The following is a 23,405-nucleotide window of genomic DNA, read 5'->3' as shown; positions in this document are numbered from 1 at the left end:
CACGACGAAAGTGCAGAAGGGATGCTTACTGTTGCCCGGGTCAGTCCTGTTGCCAGGATGGGAATGTTTAGCCTACCGGCCCTCTGGTGCTGTTAGGCTGCACTCGGAGTGTGAGCTCTGGGCCTTATTTGGAAAAGACTGCGTTATTTGAGTGTACAAACCCGAGATATTCTGCGGATAGGTGATTCTCAAACCACGTCAGAACCACCGCTGTGACGTGTGCTGGAGTCGGACGCGCGTTTGACTGATCAGGCGGAGCAGGTGAATTGAATTTGTTGCTGGATGGCGAGGTGTTCTGGGGGAAGAGCTAGTCTAAGGAAAACTTCCTCTTACTGCCCCTTCCCATCTCAAATGGCCACTGCCTGGGGAAATTGCTTCTTTATGACATTAACTACAATGTTACAGTGAGGATGAGGAATCATCATTACTCCCATAGTTATTTGCTGCCAGGCCGCAGCGTTGATTTCAGAGATTTTAAAAAAAAAAAAAAACAGGAAAAAGAAAGGAAGTATGTATTCTTTCACATACTCTCTTTTCCCTGAGAGTAAATGTTGTAGCTTCAGCAGTACCCTTCCTCTGGAAACGATTCCCAGTGCCTGCTCAGACACTGGGGAGTAAAATGACAGAACAATGGAGGAGAGCCACCCGATATAAAGAAAGGAAAAAAGGGGTTATGGATGAAGGGAAAGCAACTACATAAAAAATTGGTGCTATCTAAAAATTGGTTAACGGTTTGGGACCTGCAGGTGCTGCCTACACGTGCGTGTGTTGCAGTCGTGCCTGTTGCCACTGCGCAAAATGGAGAGAGCTTCTTTGTCGAATGCAGCACGTTAAAGAATGCGCCATCCCTCGTGTGGGACTTCTTCCCCATTGATCTGTGGTTTACCTGAAGGTTTACCATAACCTACATAAGTTTCAAAAGCAAGCAAACAACCAACCAAAAAACAACACCAACATTAAAGAGTGGCAAGGCAGATGCTCATCTGGGGACTCTGACTCATCGGTGACATCACCAAGCAAAGCATTGTGAGCGCTTCGGGTCGGGGCTGCTGTGGCGAGCCTCGCAGCCGGGAGGGAGAGCGGGTACGGTTCGCCTCTGGTGGGTCTGTGTCAGCCCTCTGCCCTGGTGGCTTCGTTAGCAGTGAGAGTTTGACTGCTGTGTTCCCAGCTTTCGCTTCTGCACCGACCGTGTGGCAGAGCCCGCAAGCTGCTTCCTCGGCTGGAAGAGGAAGAGGAGTGACCTCAACTGTGCCGAGGTAAAGCAGAACCGTTGAAAAGATTTGTCAAAGATGCGGCTGGTACCAGCGCAGCCGCTGCAGCTGCAGCAGGTCCTGGAGCATTGGAGAAGATAGAGAGGGGTTTCTTCGTGAAAAGAATGCTGTGAAAGTGTTTTCACGCCAGAAATTAGGAGAAGCGCCTCTGTTGTTTGGATATCCTCTATTGACCTGGCACACGGGCATTACAGCATACCTGGCACACTCTTTGTATTGTTTGTAAAAGAAAAAAAAAAAAAAAGTGTTTTAGGGCAGGCCAAAAACCTGCCTTGGCACTTCCACATCGCAGCAGTGCTTGCAGGCCGTGCATCCTGGATGCCAGGCAAGGATCTAAATCCGATGGTGCTGTTGGTAACGTGAAGTTCAGGAAGCACTTCTGGTTTTTTCTGCTCTTCCATGTGAATTTTTGCCCTGTGAAGGTGGTGTACTGAGCTCTTTTCTTACCAACAAATAGGTTTAAAAGCAGTTACAGCAAGGATGAGCTGTGTTAGCAGGAGGCTGTTCTGTGCTTTGACCATGGGAAGATGAATGGTTTACCTATGCACCGTTAAATATAATTTGACACCTAGCACACAACACTTGCAGCCTGTGGGGTGCTTTAACAAGCAGGTAAATCAGCGGAGACTGTTTTGCAGCAAGGCTGATGCTGGGTGATTAAAAAGCAGGGTCACAACAAGGAGTTTATGCTGTTCTTTCTTGCTTGTCATCCGACTGTCCGCTTACACTGTTCTAAAAATAAAAAACCACCAAAACGGGGTAAGCATCTTTAATACCTTTATTATAAATGGAAGGCACAAAACAGGCCAGCAACAGAGACTGTCCAAGAGAAAGACTTTGCGCTTTATAAACAAACAAGAAATTACCCTTAGGTAGGTGTGATAATCCTTCCCTAATGCATTTTTTGGAGTGCAAAAATATTTTGTTCCCTTCTTGCTCTTCTCTCCAGGACAAAGGCAGAATAGCCAACTGGAAAGTTAGACCAGGGAGGTCAGTTTGTTCCGTACTGAGAAAGACAAGCCTGTAAAACAAACTAGGCAGGTTTTCTTTGGACTAGTTATCTTCCTTCAGCAAAGGCAAAGTTTATGACACTTGTTGGCATGTATTTCCAGACCCCCAGCTACCGTGACTGTAGTGCATCTGTAATTCTTTTGTACAAAAAGAGTTCAAAATCTCGTAACGCAAAAACTTTACTAGCACCCTGGAGAAAAAAGAAATCTAAAAATCTTGCCAACTTCTATTACAGACCTGCTGAGTGCACCAGAGTTACTCATTTTTATTCAGGCTTTCAGGGGCTAGTTCAGTTGGTTTCTGTTCAGCACTTGGATCGCCATATTGGCAGATGTCAGTTTAAAAAAAAAAAAAAAAGCTTTGGAGATCTTTTTTAAAATGAGACTGCTTTTTATGGCATTTAGGGCTGTGAGGTATCCTTGGTTTTTGCTTTCTTCCCATTCCTTAGACCAGATCCATTCATATCCTGAACAGCGTTCTGGGTCTGTTCAGGAAAATGGAAGGCAACAAGCAAAATGATGAGCTCCTTGGGCATTCAAAAGAGCTCAGTCTGGAAAAGATTTCAAGTCCAACTTCCATGCTAAGGAGCACCAGTAATTTTTAGAAGTAGATGCAGAGGAATCTGCATGGCACTAAGTGTGTTTCTGAAGGTGCTAAAGGTCAGAAGTGACGATTCCTCTCAATACTAAAGAAGAGAAGGAAACCTTGCACTTAACTACTGTTTTTATTCCCTTTGTCAAGCAGTCAAAACCAACAACTAATACGGGAACCCAACTTTTCCCCTCTTTACTTTAGATTTGGGAAAATTCCCTGCCAAAATAATACTTCCTGGAAAATTCACTAGTGTTTGTGTGAGTAAAAGGTTCCAACCTTTTATTATTAATTTGTAAGAACTATTTCATCCGCTTTTGTCCAGAAGAGTCAGAAATAATTTGCACAGAAATGTGCAGCATTTTAATGAAAGGATTCAGAATCACTCTAATTTGAACTTTATCTGGTCTGGTTGCAGGTTTTATGACATTTAGTGTCCTAAAAAAAAAATCAAAATATCTGACTTCACATCAGAAAAAAAAAACCTGCTTGTGGCTAAATAAAATCTGTTGCAGCTCTGGTCATTGAAAAATCATTGGCTGTTAAATTGGACCTAAGTCATCTTTTCTAACCTTTCATGATCTTGCAGCAATGGATGATGATGGATATATGGATTAGGGAACAGCACGTGATGGCAAACCTGTGGTATTTGCTACAGCGCAGAAAGAAAACAAATTGCTTCCAAAAAATCAAACTAATTCAAAATTCTTGGTATCATGCAGCCATGCCACTGGCAAAGTGAGCATTGCCCTGCCTCTCAAAGCTTGCTGTATCCTTGATCTGCTGTCTTCCTGCTGTTAATTGATTGCAAGTCTACGTGTCTGATCAGGGCTACGAGTTGTTCTCGATATGGATACCATACGACATATACTGTGCACGCTTGTGTGTATAGATATGTTTATCCTGTATGCATGTACATATTTGATCTGGATAGGCTGGAGCGATGGGCTGAGGTCAACTGTATGAAGATCAACAAGGCCAAGTGCCGGGTCCTGCACCTGGGGCGCAACAACCCCAAGCAGAGCTACAGGCTGGGAGATGAGTGGCTGGAAAGCTGCCTGGCCGAGAAGGACCTGGGAGTGTTGGTTGACAGTCGGCTGAATATGAGCCAGCAGTGTGCCCAGGTGGCCAAGAAGGCCAACAGCATCCTGGCCTGTATAAGAAGCAGTGTGGCCAGCAGGTCTAGGGAAGTGATTGTGCCCCTGTACTCGGCTCTGGTGAGGCCGCACCTTGAGTACTGTGTTCAGTTTTGGGCCCCTCGCTACAGGAAGGACATGGACGTGCTCGAGCGAGTCCAGAGAAGGGCGACCAAGCTGGTGAGGGGTCTGGAGAACAAGTCTTACGAGGAGCGGCTGAGGGAGCTGGGCTTGTTCAGCCTGGAGAAGAGGAGGCTCAGGGGCGACCTCATCGCTCTCTACAGTTACCTTAAAGGAGGCTGTAAAGAGGTGGGGGTTGGTCTGTTCTCCTACGTGCCTGGTGACAGGACGAGGGGGAATGGGCAAAAGTTGCGACAGGGGAGTTTTAGGTTGGATGTTAGGAAGTACTTCTTTACCGAAAGGGTTATTAAGCATTGGAACGGGCTGCCCAGGGAGGTGGTGGAGTCACCATCCCTGGAGGTCTTTAAAAGACGTTTAGATGTAGAGCTTAGCGATATGGTTTAGTGGAGTACTTAGTGTTAGGTCGGAGGTTGGACTCGATGATCTTGAGGTCTCTTCCAACCTAGAAATCCGTGATACTGTGTGATACATACGTATGCATATTTGTGTGCTGGCCCCCAGATCACTCATGGTATAAAGCATTGGCCTCGAAGGCATACTCATCAAAATATTTGGTAGATCCTCCATTTTTTTCTAGTTCCCTCAAAATGAGAGAGTTTTTACGCGCTCTCTGTGTCAAAAAGGCAAAACTTCTGATTTCCACTGTCGCTCTCGCTAACTTTCTATCACTCACTCCTCGTGTGTGTGTCTAAACACATATGTGTGTATGCGTATGCACATTTGTGTATTTCTGTGCACTGGTGTGTTTTTTGCTGTACAGGTAATAAAGACGGGGAAAGGTTTTAGTGTTTTCTTAATAGGTGAAGAAATCTTGAAGACCAGAGATTGGAACATACTGAATTTTGAATTAAAAAAAAAAAAAAAAGTCAAATTTTCTGGCTGTGGAAGATGGAGCCTCATTTTTGCAGCCACTTTGAATCACGAGTTCATCTCTAAATGCACTGGGTTTTTTTGTTTTCGTTTTGTTTTGTGTTTTTTTTTTTTTGGTTTTTATTTTTTGAAGAGCTAACTAACCCTGGCTGTCTCCAGTCTGAGAGAGTGTTCAGATGGACTTGCTTCCTCCATTAGTTATAAGCTGTTTAAAAGCACATCCTATGTTTGAATTGTGGATGAGAGGCTCCCTTGGCAAAGTGAGGAGGCAAATTCTTCCTACCCCTTTATCATTAATTCACGGATTCAGTGTTGGTTCGGCCTCCAGGAGAAGTTAACTGGAAGTCTTTGAAGATCGATAACTTTGCTGAGGTTGTCCAGGTAGGTGAACTCGAAGACCCACAGTGACTGGAACGTGCTATTTAATGCGTCATACTGCGTTCTGTAGAAGTTACTCGTAGCCATAGTTGATCATTGCCTTGCATGTATGATCAGGTGGTTTTTGAAGAAGTGACTCCATTTTCAGGCTTCCGGATGTGCTCCAAGGCATATTATTGAGGACGTGGAAGAGAACACTTGCTGACAAAGCTCCTGGCAGCTTTACAGAACTTTAGTTTAATATTGTGTTAGTTCCCGTAACAGCTGATTTCAAGGCATTGCTCTCCTCAAGAGACTAATTTGATGAACAGAAGAAAGCTGGAAAAATGCTTGTTACTCATTATTTTTCACTTGTTGGTACTTTCTTTAGGGTTACTTTTAAAAAGAAGATTTCACTGATCACAAGCCAGTGGAAGACTTTCAGCCCAAGCAAGGGTGAAGACAGCTCTCTCCAAGAGCAGAGGAAGTCCCTGTGGAGAGAACCCGAGCTTGTTATCAGAACTTGTCGGCATGTCTAAACAAGGAGACGATTGCTACTTCTATTTCTATTCTACCTGTACCAAGGTATGGCTGGGTTTCTTTTGCTTTGCTTTGCTTTGTTTTTTTGTTGTTTTTTTTTTTGTTTTTTTTCATTTTTTTCAGGAAGGGGTAGAGTAGGAGGAGGAGGCACACTGGTCTTTGGTTAACGTGATAACCAGATAGATTCTGAATTCAATCGTGGCAACCTGAGGCAGTAGCATGGACGTTTTTGAGGCTGTACTATATTTTCCTTGTTGGTTTCCTTTTGGTTACAGGGAGACAACTGTTCCTTCCGCCACTGTGAAGCTGCTCTGGGGAACGAGACAGTCTGCACGCTGTGGCAGGAGGGTCGTTGTTTCAGGAATGTCTGCCGATTCAGACACATGGAAATCGATGTGAGTGCCTAAAGATGTGTTCTCAAAATAAATCAACAAAAGCATTTTTCAGTGCTGTAGGTGTGCTGATTGTGCTTTTGCAGGACAGAGTCCTTTGCTTTGGAATTACACTGGTTTCTGTTAGCAGGGGAGGGGGTGGGAGGAAGGAGAGGGAAATAAAATCAATGCCTTAGGTATGTCTTAGCAAGATTTTCTTTTATTAGACGCCGACAGTATTTTCTCAACAGATGCAGAATAACCGCTAACTAGACTGCTCAAACCTGCTGGAGCAGGGGGGTAATAAACAGGCTGTACTAGCCTCCTGAGAGCAGGCTTGATAATGATCTATCAGGTCTCTTGTGTCCCGGAGTCCTTCAGATAATGCTGTTCTAGCTGCCTGGGCTAGGAAGCAGTGGGGAAAGTTAAAGGTGCAGAAGAACGAAGTCTCCGAGAAGTAGTTCTGGATAGAGTTAACGTAGGCAATTTAAGATGTTCTTTTTCCCTCTGAATAATCCTAGTATAATCCTAGGTGTATTAGTTTAACCCACCCTAAACTGATGTCTGAGAGTGCCTGTCTTCTCAAACTGAATGATGACAAGGCTAAACGTGCATAGTGGTTACAGCTTCTGCAAACTTTGTGAATATGCCCGGAAATACTATACTTCCGTGATAAACTGACCTTTGGAATGATGTTTCAGCACTGTATTGTGACAGCCCTATCGCTGTCGTGACCTGGAACTGTGCATCTCTTTGCAAACCTTAGGTGCATGTTATCACGAGCTTGTCTTTCTTTCTGTCTTCAGAAAAAGCGCGCTGAGATTCCCTGCTACTGGGAGAAGCAGCCAGTGGGCTGTCAGAAAGCCAACTGTGCTTTTCATCACGCAAAGGGACGTTACATCGATGGCGTCTTCTTACCACCAAGCAAGAGTGAGTTTAGGTCCTTTTTCTTTAAGTATTGAAGAATTAATTTTGCATATTACTTAGTGGGTGCCAATAGTGTAGGAGACATCAGGTAACCGTTCATTTGTGAGTGCAGGAAAAGGTCTGCAGTCCTAGGTGGTCAGCTAAACCGAGTGTACTGCTGCTGTACTGCTGGTATTTGTTTTCTGCTTTCATGCTCAGCTTCTCTCTGCTTTGTGTGATATTTGCCTTGCAGTTTGCTTTCTGTTGTTTCGTCTTCTGCTGGGTGGTAGGGAGATGTGTTGTTGTTTGAAGGCAAGTCATTGTTCACGGTGTAAACAGTGGCGGGATGGGCAAAAGGAGATGCTGCATTCATTGCCTGTGCAGGTTATCTGCCTTAGCTACCATCTTCGTGCATTGTGGTCAAAGTTTTAAACTGCCATATTACTGATGATCCTCCTCTTCCTCTAGCTACACTGCCAAGTCCGCCTGAGTCCGCGGACGATGATTTGAAAGTGGCTCAGATGTCACTGCAGCAAAACAAACTTTCTGTCCAGTCCAATCCCTCTCCATAGCTAAGGCGGGTGATGAAAGTGGAAAACTCGGAAAATGTCCCAAGCCCTACACACCCTCCAGTTGTAATCAATGCTGCAGATGATGATGAAGATGATGATGGTGAGCATGGTTTGGTTCTTGGAAGGAATTTGTGCTGTAAATGATTGTGTAAGTCTTTGGTTCTTGGAAGGAATTTGTGCTGTAAATGATTGTGTAAGTCTTTGGTTCTTGGAAGGAATTTGTGCTGTAAATGAATGTATAAATCACAGATGACCTGAGGTCTGACTAGCGATAGGGCAGGCAGTCCGCTCAGGTCACTGGTGGCTTTGTCTGGCAGTCAGTGGACAGAACCTGAAATGTTGGAGGAAAGCTTAGAACCACTCTTGGCTTTAGCTGGTCTGTTGTGTAAAGCTCTATGTGAAACTAGGAAGGAAATTCCTTTTTTTTTGTCTGAAGAGTAATATGTTGTGTAGTAGTTAAAGCTGCAGAGAGAATCTAGAGTCCTAGATGTTTTGTCCTAGGGTAGTCTACTTACGAGTTCATCAGGTCAGTGTAGCTGTATTAAAAAAAAAAAAAAAAAAACAACTTTTTTATAGGAACCATGGACTGAAGTGTCATTGCATGAGCTACATAATCACGAACAATCTGGCCTATGCATAACTGAATAGATTTTTCCCCTTCAGACCAGCTTTCTGCGGAAGGAGAAGAAACTAAAACTCCCGTCCAGCAACCAGCTGAGGAAGGCCAAAATGGATTACGGATGATTTCCACTCGGAAAGCCAGTGCTACTACTGCTAAACAAGGTATTCCAGCACCTGTAGTAGGATAAATCGGAAGGAGAACTTGACAATTAACTCAAAAGCAATGTGGCGTAAAAACACAACAGAATGTAGGGGTGCTGAATGGACTCGGTTATTTCCATGATCTCATTTCTCCCTGATACCATCATGTGCCCATTGGGTCAGAAAGTTGAACTCCTTTTCTTTCCTTTTGGAGAACAAAACAGGGTCACAGCATGGAGTTTAAATGGCTGCACGTGCAGCCTGGCAACCACTGTTGAAAGCCATATCTAACGATAGAGGGATCTAATATCACGTAAATGGATTAAAATTAAAACTACAGTTTTTACCCTGAAGGGTGAAAGGAGGGGCAAAATGCCATTGATTCTATGGTTGTTTCACTTGTGAGGAGTGTTGACAGGCTTTATTCTAAATACTTCTGAAAGTTCCTGAGCACTAAGAAGCCTGAGGATCTGTGGTCCTCAGTGAGTGCCTCTAAGCCTTAGTCTCATTAACTGTTTTCTGTTTTCAGAGGACGGTCTGAATTTTGGAATAAAAACACTTGAAGAAATCAAATTGCAGAAAATGAAGGAAAAAACTAAGAGACACGGTGGTGAGTTAATATTCCCTGCTTCCTTACCCGGTTCACCTTCATCCTGTGTGATGATTTTTCTTTCAAAAAAAAACTCTTCCAGTAATACCGGGTAGCTGGCTATGCTTTGGTGAATCCAACTATTTTGCCAAAGAAGTGAAATTTGATTGGCTTCAGAATGGCAGGTGATGGTGGCTGGGAGCTGCTTGAGGGATAGACTTCCATGTTTAGCTGGGGGCATCGAGCAACCTGATTCTCAGCCAGCTGGTATTCTAGATGGGAATTCCAAGGGCAACCAGAGGCAAATTAGTCACCTCTCTTATTTGCATGCTCTGGTCACTGTATGTTTGACAGTAATGAATAATTAAAGTTTTTTGTTCTTCGTGATAGTTTTTTCTGTTTGGTAAACTTCCTTATGTTTTGCTTGCTCTGAGCAGAAGGTCCTTCAAGATCTTCTCTTCCTCCCGTCGATTCTATGATTTTTCCTGCTCCGGAAAAGGAAAATGTCCGGACAGTGGTGAGAACTGTGACACTGTCTACAGAGGAAGGTAATAATTCATGCTTTTGTTTTGATTTCATTACTCCTAAACTGGAAGGTTAAGCAAGAAGGAAGGCAATTCACCCCTGTTAGCCTCCTGGTGCTGCCGCCTTCTGTTCAAAACATGCTTTTATGCTGAAAGTCCCTGGTTGTACTGGAAAGCTTTGGTGCTCAGGTTAAGTGCAGTAGCAGGAGAAAGAAAAAAATGTGTCAGTATGCAAATAGGGGGATAACTGAAAAACAGGAGAGTAACGAGAAGAAAGAGCTCTAGAGGACAGTGCTATGTAAGAAGCAATTTCTGAAGCTTTAAAGAGGCTGACAGTGGCACGTGTGGACAGTAGTGCGATAGGAGTCTGTGTATAAATTATATTGTTTAGAGTTGTGCAAATTCCTTTGAAAGGGAAAGAAGTGAAGAAGTACTTCTACTCATAGACATTCACCTTAGAAAGGAATATTTCTCAGCATTTGTACCTAATAATATTCTGCTTGCTTATGCAGCTCTGTTCTGCACAAAGTATAGCTGTCAAGCAGACTCAGATTCATTCTCGACTACATTCAGCTGGAATTTGAGGCAAACACTGAGACTATGGATACTTTTTCTAAGTTAATTATAGTTGAAATGTGAGTTTGTGTGGTTTAGCTGTCAAAACAGTGCCTTGCTGGGTTTTTTTTGGACATGGGCTAACAGTATACTATTTCTATTGGCTACTGGTTTCTATGAAATAGAAAAATTTTACTTTTGTTTTAGGGGAGGAACCTGTGGTTCGACTAGATCTTGCTGAGAAACAAGGAAAACGGAAAGCCTCCGTGGGTAAGAACTTTTTATGAGCTGTTATTTAGGTGCCGCCTTCTCTATATGACTGCATTGAAGAGTATTTTTGACGTATGAGAGGAAAATGCATTGCAGTGGAGATCTGTGTTGACTGCAGAAATGGCAAAAAAACCATTTAGCAGCTGAAAGGCAATTTTATGAAAATATGCTTGAAAAATAGAAGCTTGTGGTTGACTGTTCTCAAATCTTCCTGCAAAGAAATGTTCTTAAAATATTCCTTGTTTTCTCTGTCTGAAGCTGATGTAAGCGCCCTTCCGGTGAAGCGCAGCCTTGCTGAAAGGCTGGGGAAGAAGGTGGAGGTTCCGGGAAATGCTGACAAAGCACCAAAGAGAGGTACAGCTACTAAACAGGCATCTGGATGTGATTCACGGGTTTTGTATTTAGGCTTTCTGTTTGTCCTTTTCCTGCGATGTTTCTTTTTGCATGTTGGCTGAGGTCTTAATCACCGGGATTCAAAGTTACCTTTCCTGCCTTGTTTTCGAATGTGAACACAAAGTTGACGTTTATGCAGCCTCCCTAATTTGGTCTTTTTCTGTTTTGCAGTTCAAGTTCCCAAGTCTGTGAAGGAGAGGCTAGGATTACCTTCTCAACGGACTAGTGCTGCGAAAGGTAACAACTGGCTATTAAATATACTTTCTCCTTCTTCCTTTCCGTGAACTTAGACCGTTTTCATACAGCCCTAAAAAGGAATTCAAATGAAAACAAAGAACTGATTCCTCTTGCTTGAGTGCTGAAGCTCTTCTGACAGCCACTATCAGAAATCTGCCTCTAGGTGTGTGTTTATTTTCCGCTTGTGCCTTGTCAAGGTTTTAAGCTGCTTCTGTGAACCATCATATACAATTAGAATAGAGCCACTGCCGGGAGCAGGAATTTGAAATGCAGTCTGAAAAAGTAATCAAGTAAACTAGCATTTCTGTGTAGCAACTCTCTCTGGATAGGGCTGGTCTTCAAAATACAACAAGTGGCTCAGAGGAGGAGGAGAATGTTAGGCTATTGTCCTAAGATGCGTTATTGGGAACGCTCAGGCTTAGTTTTCCTTAGTACTGTGACAAATTTTGGAGACTTAAACTATTGTTGGACTCTCTTTAAATGTTGGTGCTTCTCATTTCTTGATGATGACAGGGAAGGCTGCTAAGCCAAAGGGAGAGATCCATGTGAAAACACTGGAGGAAATCCGTCGTGAGAGAGCTCTTCAGAGACGAGAATGTCAAGCCAAAGCCCAGGCTGAATGGCATGGTAAAACCAAAGATCCCAGCGCAGGGGCAAAAATTGAGGGTGAGCCCAAGAAGCAGAGCGTGCTCACTCTTTCCGGGCCCAGCAAAGTGCAGTCGAAGGAGCCGGCAGGTAAAGCCAAGCCAGAAGGAGAAGTGCGTGTTAAAACCCTGGAAGAAATAAAGCGCGAGAAAGCTCTGCGGATGCAGCAGAGTGGAGGAAATGTGCCAGCTCCCCCAGCACAACCTGGACCTGCCCCAGCCGGGCAGAAATCGTTATGGAACACAAAGCTATCAGGTAATAAGATGCTTTAATACCTGCCCCGGTGAGGTGCTTCCCATATTGAGCAAGTTCCGTTTGCTCAGGATCTGCTTTGCTTTTTCCTTCAATGCAGAGGATAAAAGAGTTTAAGGCTACAAAGTTCAAAGGCAAAGAAGGGCCAGAACATGCAACCATGTCTGTTTTCGTTAATTACGTGATGGTATTCTGTATTTCCCACTAGAAAATTAACACATTGAGGGGCTTTTTAGTCTAATTTTGGTATTCTGTTTTTTTCTGCCATCTGTTTACGGTATGAAGTCCTCCCTGCGTTGAGTTCAAGTTCACCTTCCTCTTTGGCATGTGTTGCTTAACTTGACACGTGTATGTGTTTGTAAAGCATGCATCAGCGTCTTAATGTGGGGGGCCAGTTTCTGTCAAAAATGACAGAGGATCAAAGGCCTCGTTGTTAAGATTATATCAACTTTGTAAAATGAGATTGTGTGAGGGAGATAAGGAGGGCTTAAAGGCTGCATGCACTGCACATTGTAGCCTTTCTCTCTGTCTCATGGGACACGAGGAAATAAACACACAAAGAAAACAAGTACCCAGCCTTCTTTCGTTTCTTCTCCTGCCAGCCAGATGTTAGGTCAGGAATGGGAGACTAGAATATGACTCTACAAATTTGGATTTTGTAGAACAACTTAATAGATTTTGTGGGACATCACTGCAGGGGAGAGGAAGCTGGTACAACAGTTGCATACACTCTCTTGTCTTACTATACCTGCTGCTTTTCCTTTCCTAGAGGGAGCAAGACTTTAAATACAAAAGCTGTCAACATTTGTGAATCTTACTAGACTTCATACAACGTCTTAGAGTATTGCTTGCACTTGGGATCGCTCTGTGTCTGAGTTTCCCTCGTCCTGGATTATGATTTACTGTAGCTATTCAGTTCCTTTGTTCCTTTGTATGGATTGTTGGTAGACGGAGTTTACTATGTGGAAGATATTGCTGAGAATCCAGGCAATGGCAGTGTACTTCTGCTGGCCAAATACAGTTAACTGTGTAGACGGGCCGTGGAAATGAGGACGAGAACGTGGATTTTTCATGAGGCAGAGCAAGACTGTATCAGTTCTCTCTTCCTTTTACTCTAGCCAACTTTAACATGTTTGCGAAGCCTTGGGATGGGAAAGTCGTTTCCCCCAAGAAGAAGGCACTGAAACGTAAGGCACCTGGCAGTTTTCCCTCTGCTGTAGCAGCTGTGAAGCCACGGACTGCCTCTGACGCTGACACAATGGGACCTCCAGCCAAAAAAGCAGCTATGGTAAGGACAGGGGCTAATGCAGAAATGGATCCCTTGTAAAATTTACACCCTCCTCTAGGAGAAAAGATGGAAAACTCAAAAGTTCTACAGGCTTTCTGTTTCCTTTTAAATCCAGTAGCTGCCTACAGAATTCTTGTAGTACCCTTCCATATTTATTAGATTAATGGCACTATTTACTTAGTCCTCTGTGATTCTGTGATTTCTCTGGTGTGGAGGATTTTGTCCATTAATGCTGTGTTCTTAAAAGACACAAGATCATTAGTAACCTCCAAGTGAATATTAACTTTCTTCAGGAGCACCTTGGTTTTGTATTTTGGCTAAGGCTCCGCAATGCCAGAGGAGAAGCAGCATGGAGGAAAAAGCTAGTAAGGAATCTTTTACCCATGAGTCCTAAATACTGTTTTGCTGCTTTCTAGGCTGTTCCAGCCACGCTGGAGCACGTCCCAGCCACCAGACTTGAAGAAAATCCCCAAAACAGGTGATGACCACAACTTGTTCTTTTTCTCAATCGGTGTATATCCCCAGTGAAACATAAGTTCTGTCACACGTGGGGAAAAAAGGAGGGTTCTGAGATAATTAAAGCCCAAATCCATCAGAGGAATAAGTCACGTGAAATGACTTTCTAGCAGCTAGCAGGAATGCTTAATTAGACTTACTTTCTTTAAATGCTGCAAGTCGGTACAGCTTTCCAGTGACTTCTTGCTCTGTCTGAATACCTAAATGAGGATGAGGTGAAGTTCTCCTACTTCCTCGTGAGGTGATAAATGATGAGTAGTGTCCTCTGCCTTTTGGTCCTCAAGAATGCCACCCGAACAAACATACAAGGTGACAAGAGTGCAGGGAGAGCAGAGGGAAGTGATGGCTGCAGATCAGCTTCCTGTAGTGGGGAGCAAACTCTGCTGAGTGTGCCGTGGGAAAAATGACTAACTTAGCAAACAGATATTTGCAGATGGAGACTTCTTACCATTTTTACAGGAAAATTAAGCAAGGTGGCAAAGTGCCTCTTGCTACAACAATTGAACCATCTTTGCTAGACTCCAGGTGCTCTGGCTTCACAGAGAAACCCCCAAACTGAAAAATGTACCTGCTAATATATTGGGCTCTAAATGTAGCCCTGGGTTAATTGAATAACAATCCCTGGGTAAGATTGAAGTGCAGGAGGGGTTGGCTACGGTTTTAAGAGCCGGTTTGCAGAAAAGGGATTTCCCGTTAAGAAATGGCATATACTGATTGTTCTCTTCCTTGCTCTGCCAAGACCTGAAGCACATCTTGGAAGCCAGGCAGAATCTGTGGAGCCAATGGAGTTCTCAAGCTCGACTTCAGCTTCTTCCCAGCTAGAAGAAGCAAGGACACGCCGGCTGAGTTCCACAGGCAACGCGCCCGTATCTGTAGACGAGGATTTAGAGACGCTACTTTGGGAACTCTCAGACGGCATACTGGAAGCCGAGCTCGACTTGGACCCAGGGAAGGATGAGGATGACCTCCTCCTTGAGCTTTCCAAGATGATTGATGATTGAACTGCATAGTCCTATGGTATATTAAAAAAAACAAACAAACAAAAAAAAAATACAACTCTTCTTCTTGTTGGATACCCCGAGGTGATCCTTTTTCGAACTGAGGCTTTGCAATGAGACTTAAAGCACAGTTGGAACTGGTAGAAATTGGCAGGATCTGCACTCAGTTGTCCTAAGTTTCCCTGCTGGTCAGAGTTAAGGTCTTGTGCATGGTTCCGTAACTATAGGTGGCTACCTTTGATATCAAGAGGACAAAGCACTTGTTTCTTTTGGCACAGAAAGATGTCCATCGGCACGCTGCGGTGGCTGTGAATTGACGTAGTGATGGAGCGATGCTCTGAAGGCTTAAACGGAAAGCTTCTTCCTTCCCCCCCGCCTTGGCACAGCTCGATGTTGGGCACATTGTGAAGCCTGGGTGTTCTGATTTCTCGGACAGTTGATACCCAAATCCCGGAGTTACTATGTCAACTCTTGACTTTTATTTGTGTATGCCATTGTTTTGACTGTAATCTTTTCAGATGATGAAGCTGTAGGGGCGGGAGGGAGCAGAATAATTATTCTAGCGTTGTGGACCAAACATGCTGCCAGGAGTGGTGGTGGTGGGGTCAGCCCACCCGGCCTTACTTTCAATTATCAGGGATGATAAAATGGTGTGAAAAGCAGCAGCTCTGCGATACGGCTACGCTACCCCCACTCCCTTCTCTTGTGCTGTACCAAAGTTCCCCCAAGCTTTGGTTGGTGCTTTTTGCTGGTGACAGTAGGACTCCAGGGCGAGTAGTCGGGACTCTCCTGCAGTAACTGGGTCAATTAAGGGTTGGTTTAAGTGCCTCCTGGTTTTTAAAATTGCTCCCCTGAGCTGCTGGCTCTGCTGCCTGCTACAGCAAATGTTCGGGTGCCATCAGCGTCGCACTTGGGCGTGGGCACTGACCCTGCGGAGGAGAGCTGAGACTCGCGTGTATTGTGTACCCTGCCGCCAGTGATCGTTTTCCCCTAGCAGATCTATTTTGAATCATTTCCCTAAATTTTAGAGGAACTTTAGGCTCTTTGTGCTATGATTTGTGAAGCTGTAGGGGCCCTCAGGCATTTGTTGCTGGAAGAGAAAAACCGCTTGTCGAATTTGTTGTAAATACTTTCTGTTTGGACAACAACGCCTGTGTGTGTGTGTGTGTGTGTGTGTGTGTACGTGCGTGCTTTGATGACCCCCTGCGACGCCCCAGCTCCGCGAGGGAAGCTTTGAAGCGGCTCTGGGAAAACCTCTGCGGAAGAAACTGCTGCTGGCGACTTGCGGAAAACGGACTCCACAATCAGTGAGATTGTAAAGTAGGTATGTTTATTCAGCGCTGGGCAGCACGGGAGGTCGTGGGCATGAAGATTGATGACTCTTCCTCGTCACCGCTAGTTGACCTCTTGTCTTTGCACAGACTCAGTTGCTCCTTGGCTCTTGTCCATCTGCAGGACCAGTTTCTCCCAGTTTCTTAAGATAGGCTCGCTCTCTTATTAGGAGACTGACCTTGGTAAGGGGCCCAAGGCTTCTTGCTTTAGTTAATTGGCACAATGCACCATAGTTAGCAAAGACACTAAGTAGCATCCTAGTTTAATGCCGTCAGCGCTCTATCTCTACTTGATAAGATTCTCCTAACTCCCTCTCTCACTGGAGCCCACGCAGCCCTCCGTCCTGCCGAAGGACTTCACGGGGACTTCTGCCGGCTCCGGGTGCCCGCACACAGACAGAAATGGCTTTGAGAGAAAACAATCAGGAGGAGGAGAGCTCAGAGACTGCGGCCGGCTTCGGCCACCTTCCCCTCGCTTTCCCTCTCCGTGTTCAAACCGAGCACTGTTCTGCCGTCAACCTTCGCTGCCTCTGCCCGCGGCGCTGGGCTTTCGCGTGTGCCATTGCTCCTCTACATATTTTATCCTTCCTTTTGTAAGGAATGGTCCAGCAATTCGTGTCACTAAGGGATTTGAAGGGTTAACATTGAGGCCCGGGTCTAGGTGATAAGAGAACAAAGGGGTTTTTAGGGAAAAGTGCTGACTACTGCAGGGGATGTTGCTAGAGTTTCTGAAATCCGGCGCAGAGGCTCCCAAACGAGGAGGAAGGGGGAGCTGAAGGACAATTGAAGGACAAAAGCCTGGGAGGAAGACAACCAGCATTCAGCCCGAGCAAGCCCCGAGAGACCACCAGAGACTGGTACGCAGGCGCCCCTGGGAGGGGTTTCGGATTCCGGAAACCAATTCTAATAACCCTGCCTCTTCTCGAAGTAGTAATGAATATGTATTAGCCTGGGAGCATCAAAACCAGCCGCCTTAAGTAACAGGTGTGCGTCCTGGGGGAGCAGAGACTCCCGGCGCACCCAGCGCTGCTTGCTTGCCTCTATTCGTTTAATAAATTGTAAACTTTGATTGTAATCCTATTTGGATTTATAACAGCCATTTATAACACTTTTTATATTTGTATTTTATTTAAGGCTGTCTTGCCCCCCTCCCCCCCCCAGCCTCGCTGCTCACCAATAAAGCTGGCGCAGGGACTCCTGCCTGCGACCATAGAGGCGCAGGGACTCCTGCCTGCGACCATAGAGACGCGGTCCTCCCGGCCTGCTAGAGCGGCCCGCCACGCTCCTCCAGCATCCCAGCGTCCCTTGCGCGCTCCCGCCCGGCCTCAGGGGCTTCCGGAGGCGGCCCAGCAGGGGCGGCGGGAGCAGCGAGGCGGCGGCAGCCATGGCGTACCGCGGGCAGGACCAGAAGGTGCAGACGGTGATGGTGCAGCCCATCGTAGCCTTCCTGCGGCTGGGGAGCGACGGGGGAGCGGGTGGGGGGCGGCCCGGGCCTCAGGGGTCTCGGCCCAGGCCTTGAGGCCTTGTCCCGGGGCCCTGGGGCCTCGTTGCAGGGTTTGAGGCCTTGTCTTGAGGCCTTGTCCCGGGCCTGGAGCTCTTGTCCCCGTGCTGAGCCCTTCACGCAGTGCCCCAGAACCTCATCTTCCGCTACCTGCAGAGCGTGAGTAGCGCGGGGAGAGGACGGGGAGGGGATGGGGATGGGGATTTGGGGGGGGTGGGGGGAGCGGGGAGGGTCCGGGGATCTCCCTCGCTGAGTTTTCGGCTCCCACCCGTTGCTCGGGGCAGGTTTGTGGGGAATGGAGAGCTGTGCGGCGTGCTGGTGGGTACAAGGAGCTGCTGCGCAGCCCGGCGTTTCCCCCTCGTGTTAACGGGAGTGGGATCGTGCAGCCGGGCGTGCAGGAGTGTTCCCTTGTGACTGGAAACGTGTCCTTCAGCAAACGTGTAGTATTCACCCAGTCATATAAGACTCTAAAATGTCAGACTGTTAATTGAAACTGCCCCTGAGAGTTGCTCCTTGGAGTGTTTGGGAGCTCTAGCGGCTATGGTTAGCGGGTATTTCTGAACACACGAGAGAGAACAAAACTGCTCGCGGTGTTTGTGTTCCAATTTACTCTCCTCCTTCGTTCTGCAGAGCTCGAGGATCCAGGTGTGGCTGAGCAAGTGAACGTGCGGATAGAAGGCTGCATCATCGTGAGTGTCAGCATGACCCCACGTTACATCGTTAGTTTGTTTTCCCTCATTCACAATCCTATTTTTTCTTGTCAAGAAAAACTAGCCCAAGGGAAAAAAGAAATCGTGCTTCTCTAACAATTAGTCTTCGTTGTCCAGCCTGGGTCAGCAAAGCTGACGATGGTTCGTGTTGTTGCTGAACTAATTGCCACTGTTGCCGATTTCTAGGGCTTTGACGAGTACGTGAATTTGGCGCTGGACGACGCAGAGGAGATTCACTCCAAGACAAAATCAAGGAAACAGCTGGGTGTGTCGTGTGTCTGTGCAACCCGAGTGACGCGCGGTCTGAAACCTGCCCGGGTGAGCCTTCTAGGTAGCAGCACTGAGACGTACCAACCGTGTGACGAGCCTTGCTGTTGAAGTTCAGTGAGCAATTCCTGGCTACATCTCTGTCCCTGATGATTTTTGAGCTGCTGATTTTGCTGGATGAAGGAGAATCTGTCCCTGCCTGAGACCGGTTCTGGTCTTTGAAACGTGTAATACCAGGCGGCCTGCACTCTGCATGATGGGCAAAACCCTGCTCAACCACACAAAACACTTTCTGAAAACACGAGATTATTCTCAGGTTCTGGGCTCTCTCTAATCCCCTCTTTCCCTTCTCTTTGCTGCAGGCCGGATCGTGTTAAAAGGGGACAACATCACTCTTCTACAGAGCGTTTCTAAGTAGAATTTGCCATCCTTAGAAGAAAGGTGGCTGCCGTGCTGCGGAGTGACTGAGTGCCAGGGGAACGCGGCCCGCTGGTAGATAGGAAGTTATTTGTAACTGGGGTTGCATGCTGAGGTCAAAAGTCTTTCCTTTGTGGGAGCGAGTTGTTTGTAGCTTGAAACAATACGTGATGTATTTCACAAATAGCCATTTTTCACATTAACTGTAAAAGGAAACCACAAATCTGCTTGTTTTCAGTCTCTTCCTTCTGTGAATGGAGAAGGAGGAGAAATATAGAAGCGTGGGCTTTTCTTTTTGCTGTGGATCTGATAAGTTTCGATAACGCTATGTGCTTTCTTGACCATTACATCTGCATTATGTGGCCAGGGTGGACTCGTTCAGGGCACGGAAGCCCCACACAGTCCTTGAGCTAGCAGGGTGCTAAGGAGGGTGTTGGAGATTTTGCATACAATTGCAGCCCTTTGTTGCTGCAGTGACAGGTTCCTCAGATTCTTTCTAAACAGGGTTTAGCTTGTTGAGAATCTTTTTGGGAGTGTTTATTGTGGATCAGTCAGTAAAAGTATCTTAGTGGGCCCGTGAGGGATTTGGGGCTGTGGTGCAGTAACCCAGTGTTTACAAGTGTTACTGCTATGCATGCTTGTCCAATAACGTCTCCAGATCAGAGAGTGAGAGCGGGCAAGTGGTTTGGATTAAATCTGTCACTTCTTGCTGCTTTGGACAGAGCCTGTAGATTAAACCCTTGTGCTGTTCAATAAGCTGGGGTATCAGATGTGTCGGTTGGGTTTTTATCATTTGATTTATTTTTTTTATCCGTTTGGAGATCTGTCTTTTCTATTTAAGTTTCCCCAAGAGAGCTGAGTTGCTTGATGCATCGACCAAAGAGAAGTTCCCCGGCTGACTTGGGACAGCCAGTCCCCTCGTTTTTCTGATCACAAAAAAAAAAAAAAAAAAGGAAAAAAAAAAGAAAAAAATCGAAGAAGAAAAATTTTGACTGTAACTGTAACTCAGAAACTAAGATTACCTAAATGGAGAGAAATGAATTTTGATGCACAGGCTGTGCTAGAAATCTGTTAATCAGCATTCAGTTTTTCAAAACTTCAATTTGTGTATCATCATCATGAAAATTAATAAATTCAAGGTGGGAGATCCTTTCCTGAAAGGGAAGGACAGAAATACGAGTCTTGCTGTGGGGCCTACCCAGCGCAGTTCTGCCATTCCGAGAAGTAATACGTCAGGAGTGTCACAGCAGACGTTCCCAGGAAGAAACCTTTGAGGGGCAGCATGACACACTTGATTGGCTAAAGCAGCTTCAGCTGGACAGCCTGCTGCCGGGATGGGTAATTCTAAGTTGTGTTCAAGTTGCTGAGTTCCTTTCAGCATGTAGTAAAGATGTAACGTGCCGATGTCGTTTGGGAACAGGAGGCATTACGTGTCACCAGCAGTGGGCACGTAGGGAACAAAACAGTATCTTACGAGGTCCTCCACATCTGCCTTTCATTTTGTCCTTGGTTTGCCAGCTGGAGCTTTCAGGAGGTGAGGAAGGAGGCTGTCCCAGTGAATAGTTCAGGTGTTGCAGGGTATTTGTGATGCAGTGCTTGTAAAATTTACCTGCCCGCATCTCCTGTTACAGGCAGCCCCCCGCGGGCCCTGTGAGATGGGGAGCTGCTGCCCGGGGTTAGGCCCAAGGTGCCCTGTCAGGCCCAGGGCCGCCCTTCCCCTTCCCCTCGCCCTGCCCTTCCCTCCCGCTCCTCAGCCCTTGCTCAGGCCTTTTGGGCCGTCTGGCCGTCCATCTGGCCGTCTGTCCATCCATCCGGCCGTCTGGCCGTCCATCTGGCCCTGTGTCCCTCCATCCCACCGCCCTGCCCCGTCCCCGCCGTCTCCCTAGGGAAGCAAAGAGTCCCTGGGCTGCCTTCAGGGGGGAGGTTCTGCTCAGGAAATTAAAGCTTCCCCCTTAACGGGCGCCTTGCGAGTTATTTTGAGTTCCAACCTTCTGCCTTCCTTTCGTAGCAGTGCCTCTGAGGGGTGCGCTGTAAGGTAGCCGTCATCTGGCGCGCTGCTCCTGCGTTTCCCAAAGGAACTGCCTTCGGGATCTGACTAACTCTGGATGCACGCGGTTGTCACCTTAATTTCTCCGTTAGTTTGCTGAAAACAACCCGCTTGGGTGACCTTTGTGTTTGTTTCTTCAAACTTGGATCGAGGAGGTCTCTGTTTCCTTATGTTGATGTTCACGACGAAAGTGCAGAAGGGATGCTTACTGTTGCCCGGGTCAGTCCTGTTGCCAGGATGGGAATGTTTAGCCTACCGGCCCTCTGGTGCTGTTAGGCTGCACTCGGAGTGTGAGCTCTGGGCCTTATTTGGAAAAGACTGCGTTATTTGAGTGTACAAACCCGAGATATTCTGCGGATAGGTGATTCTCAAACCACGTCAGAACCACCGCTGTGACGTGTGCTGGAGTCGGACGCGCGTTTGACTGATCAGGCGGAGCAGGTGAATTGAATTTGTTGCTGGATGGCGAGGTGTTCTGGGGGAAGAGCTAGTCTAAGGAAAACTTCCTCTTACTGCCCCTTCCCATCTCAAATGGCCACTGCCTGGGGAAATTGCTTCTTTATGACATTAACTACAATGTTACAGTGAGGATGAGGAATCATCATTACTCCCATAGTTATTTGCTGCCAGGCCGCAGCGTTGATTTCAGAGATTTAAAAAAAAAAAAAAAAACAGGAAAAAGAAAGGAAGTATGTATTCTTTCACATACTCTCTTTTCCCTGAGAGTAAATGTTGTAGCTTCAGCAGTACCCTTCCTCTGGAAACGATTCCCAGTGCCTGCTCAGACACTGGGGAGTAAAATGACAGAACAATGGAGGAGAGCCACCCGATATAAAGAAAGGAAAAAAGGGGTTATGGATGAAGGGAAAGCAACTACATAAAAAATTGGTGCTATCTAAAAATTGGTTAACGGTTTGGGACCCGCAGGTGCTGCCTACACGTGCGTGTGTTGCAGTCGTGCCTGTTGCCACTGCGCAAAATGGAGAGAGCTTCTTTGTCGAATGCAGCACGTTAAAGAATGCGCCATCCCTCGTGTGGGACTTCTTCCCCATTGATCTGTGGTTTACCTGAAGGTTTACCATAACCTACATAAGTTTCAAAAGCAAGCAAACAACCAACCAAAAAACAACACCAACATTAAAGAGTGGCAAGGCAGATGCTCATCTGGGGACTCTGACTCATCGGTGACATCACCAAGCAAAGCATTGTGAGCGCTTCGGGTCGGGGCTGCTGTGGCGAGCCTCGCAGCCGGGAGGGAGAGCGGGTACGGTTCGCCTCTGGTGGGTCTGTGTCAGCCCTCTGCCCTGGTGGCTTCGTTAGCAGTGAGAGTTTGACTGCTGTGTTCCCAGATTTCGCTTCTGCACCGACCGTGTGGCAGAGCCCGCAAGCTGCTTCCTCGGCTGGAAGAGGAAGAGGAGTGACCTCAACTGTGCCGAGGTAAAGCAGAACCTTTGAAAAGATTTGTCAAAGATGCGGCTGGTACCAGCGCAGCCGCTGCAGCTGCAGCAGGTCCTGGAGCATTGGAGAAGATAGAGAGGGGTTTCTTCGTGAAAAGAATGCTGTGAAAGTGTTTTCACGCCAGAAATTAGGAGAAGCGCCTCTGTTGTTTGGATATCCTCTATTGACCTGGCACACGGGCATTACAGCATACCTGGCACACTCTTTGTATTGTTTGTAAAAGAAAAAAAAAAAAAAAGTGTTTTAGGGCAGGCCAAAAACCTGCCTTGGCACTTCCACATCGCAGCAGTGCTTGCAGGCCGTGCATCCTGGATGCCAGGCAAGGATCTAAATCCGATGGTGCTGTTGGTAACGTGAAGTTCAGGAAGCACTTCTGGTTTTTTCTGCTCTTCCATGTGAATTTTTGCCCTGTGAAGGTGGTGTACTGAGCTCTTTTCTTACCAACAAATAGGTTTAAAAGCAGTTACAGCAAGGATGAGCTGTGTTAGCAGGAGGCTGTTCTGTGCTTTGACCATGGGAAGATGAATGGTTTACCTATGCACCGTTAAATATAATTTGACACCTAGCACACAACACTTGCAGCCTGTGGGGTGCTTTAACAAGCAGGTAAATCAGCGGAGACTGTTTTGCAGCAAGGCTGATGCTGGGTGATTAAAAAGCAGGGTCACAACAAGGAGTTTATGCTGTTCTTTCTTGCTTGTCATCCGACTGTCCGCTTACACTGTTCTAAAAATAAAAAACCACCAAAACGGGGTAAGCATCTTTAATACCTTTATTATAAATGGAAGGCACAAAACAGGCCAGCAACAGAGACTGTCCAAGAGAAAGACTTTGCGCTTTATAAACAAACAAGAAATTACCCTTAGGTAGGTGTGATAA

General features: G+C 46.3%; 1 protein-coding gene across 3 annotated transcripts; it reads left to right on the top strand.

The window, feature by feature from the left end:
- The first annotated feature begins 6,042 nt into the window (after positions 1-6,042).
- LOC310891345 (zinc finger CCCH domain-containing protein 11A-like) lies at positions 6,043-13,750 on the top strand. 3 transcript variants are annotated; one of them, XM_083853607.1, is made up of 10 exons: positions 6,043-6,312; positions 7,095-7,218; positions 8,430-8,549; positions 9,058-9,138; positions 9,555-9,665; positions 10,404-10,466; positions 10,725-10,820; positions 11,031-11,096; positions 11,610-13,281; positions 13,698-13,750. In XM_083853607.1, the coding sequence occupies exons 1-9, from the start codon at positions 6,301-6,303 to the stop codon at positions 12,011-12,013; spliced, it is 1,077 nt and encodes a 358-aa protein (XP_083709733.1). In that variant the 5' UTR covers positions 6,043-6,300; the 3' UTR covers positions 12,014-13,281; positions 13,698-13,750. The 3 variants fall into 3 exon arrangements, with proteins under 3 accessions (XP_083709733.1, XP_083709731.1, XP_083709732.1); XM_083853605.1 differs by having other exon boundaries at positions 6,043-7,218; XM_083853606.1 differs by lacking the exon at positions 13,698-13,750 and having other exon boundaries at positions 6,043-7,218; positions 11,610-13,302.
- The last annotated feature ends 9,655 nt before the right edge of the window (positions 13,751-23,405 follow it).

This window comes from Anser anser (assembly GCF_964211835.1).
Source record: "Anser anser genome assembly, contig: HAP1_SCAFFOLD_134, whole genome shotgun sequence".
NCBI classification, from domain to species: domain Eukaryota; kingdom Metazoa; phylum Chordata; class Aves; order Anseriformes; family Anatidae; genus Anser; species Anser anser.
Note: the sequence above shows the minus strand (reverse complement) of the source record. Positions and strands in the feature narration are given on the sequence as shown.

What these genes read in the sequence shown, in the direction of transcription:
- LOC310891345 (XM_083853605.1), top strand. Translation starts at nt 7,059, where the DNA reads ATGTTATCACGAGCTTGTCTTTCTTTCTGTCTTCAGAAAAAGCGCGCT. An exon ending in TGACAAAGCACCAAAGAGAG is followed by an intron (nt 10,821 to 11,030) that starts GTACAGCTACTA and finishes TCTGTTTTGCAG; the next exon opens with TTCAAGTTCCCAAGTCTGTG. An exon ending in ACGGACTAGTGCTGCGAAAG is followed by an intron (nt 11,097 to 11,609) that starts GTAACAACTGGC and finishes TGATGATGACAG; the next exon opens with GGAAGGCTGCTAAGCCAAAG.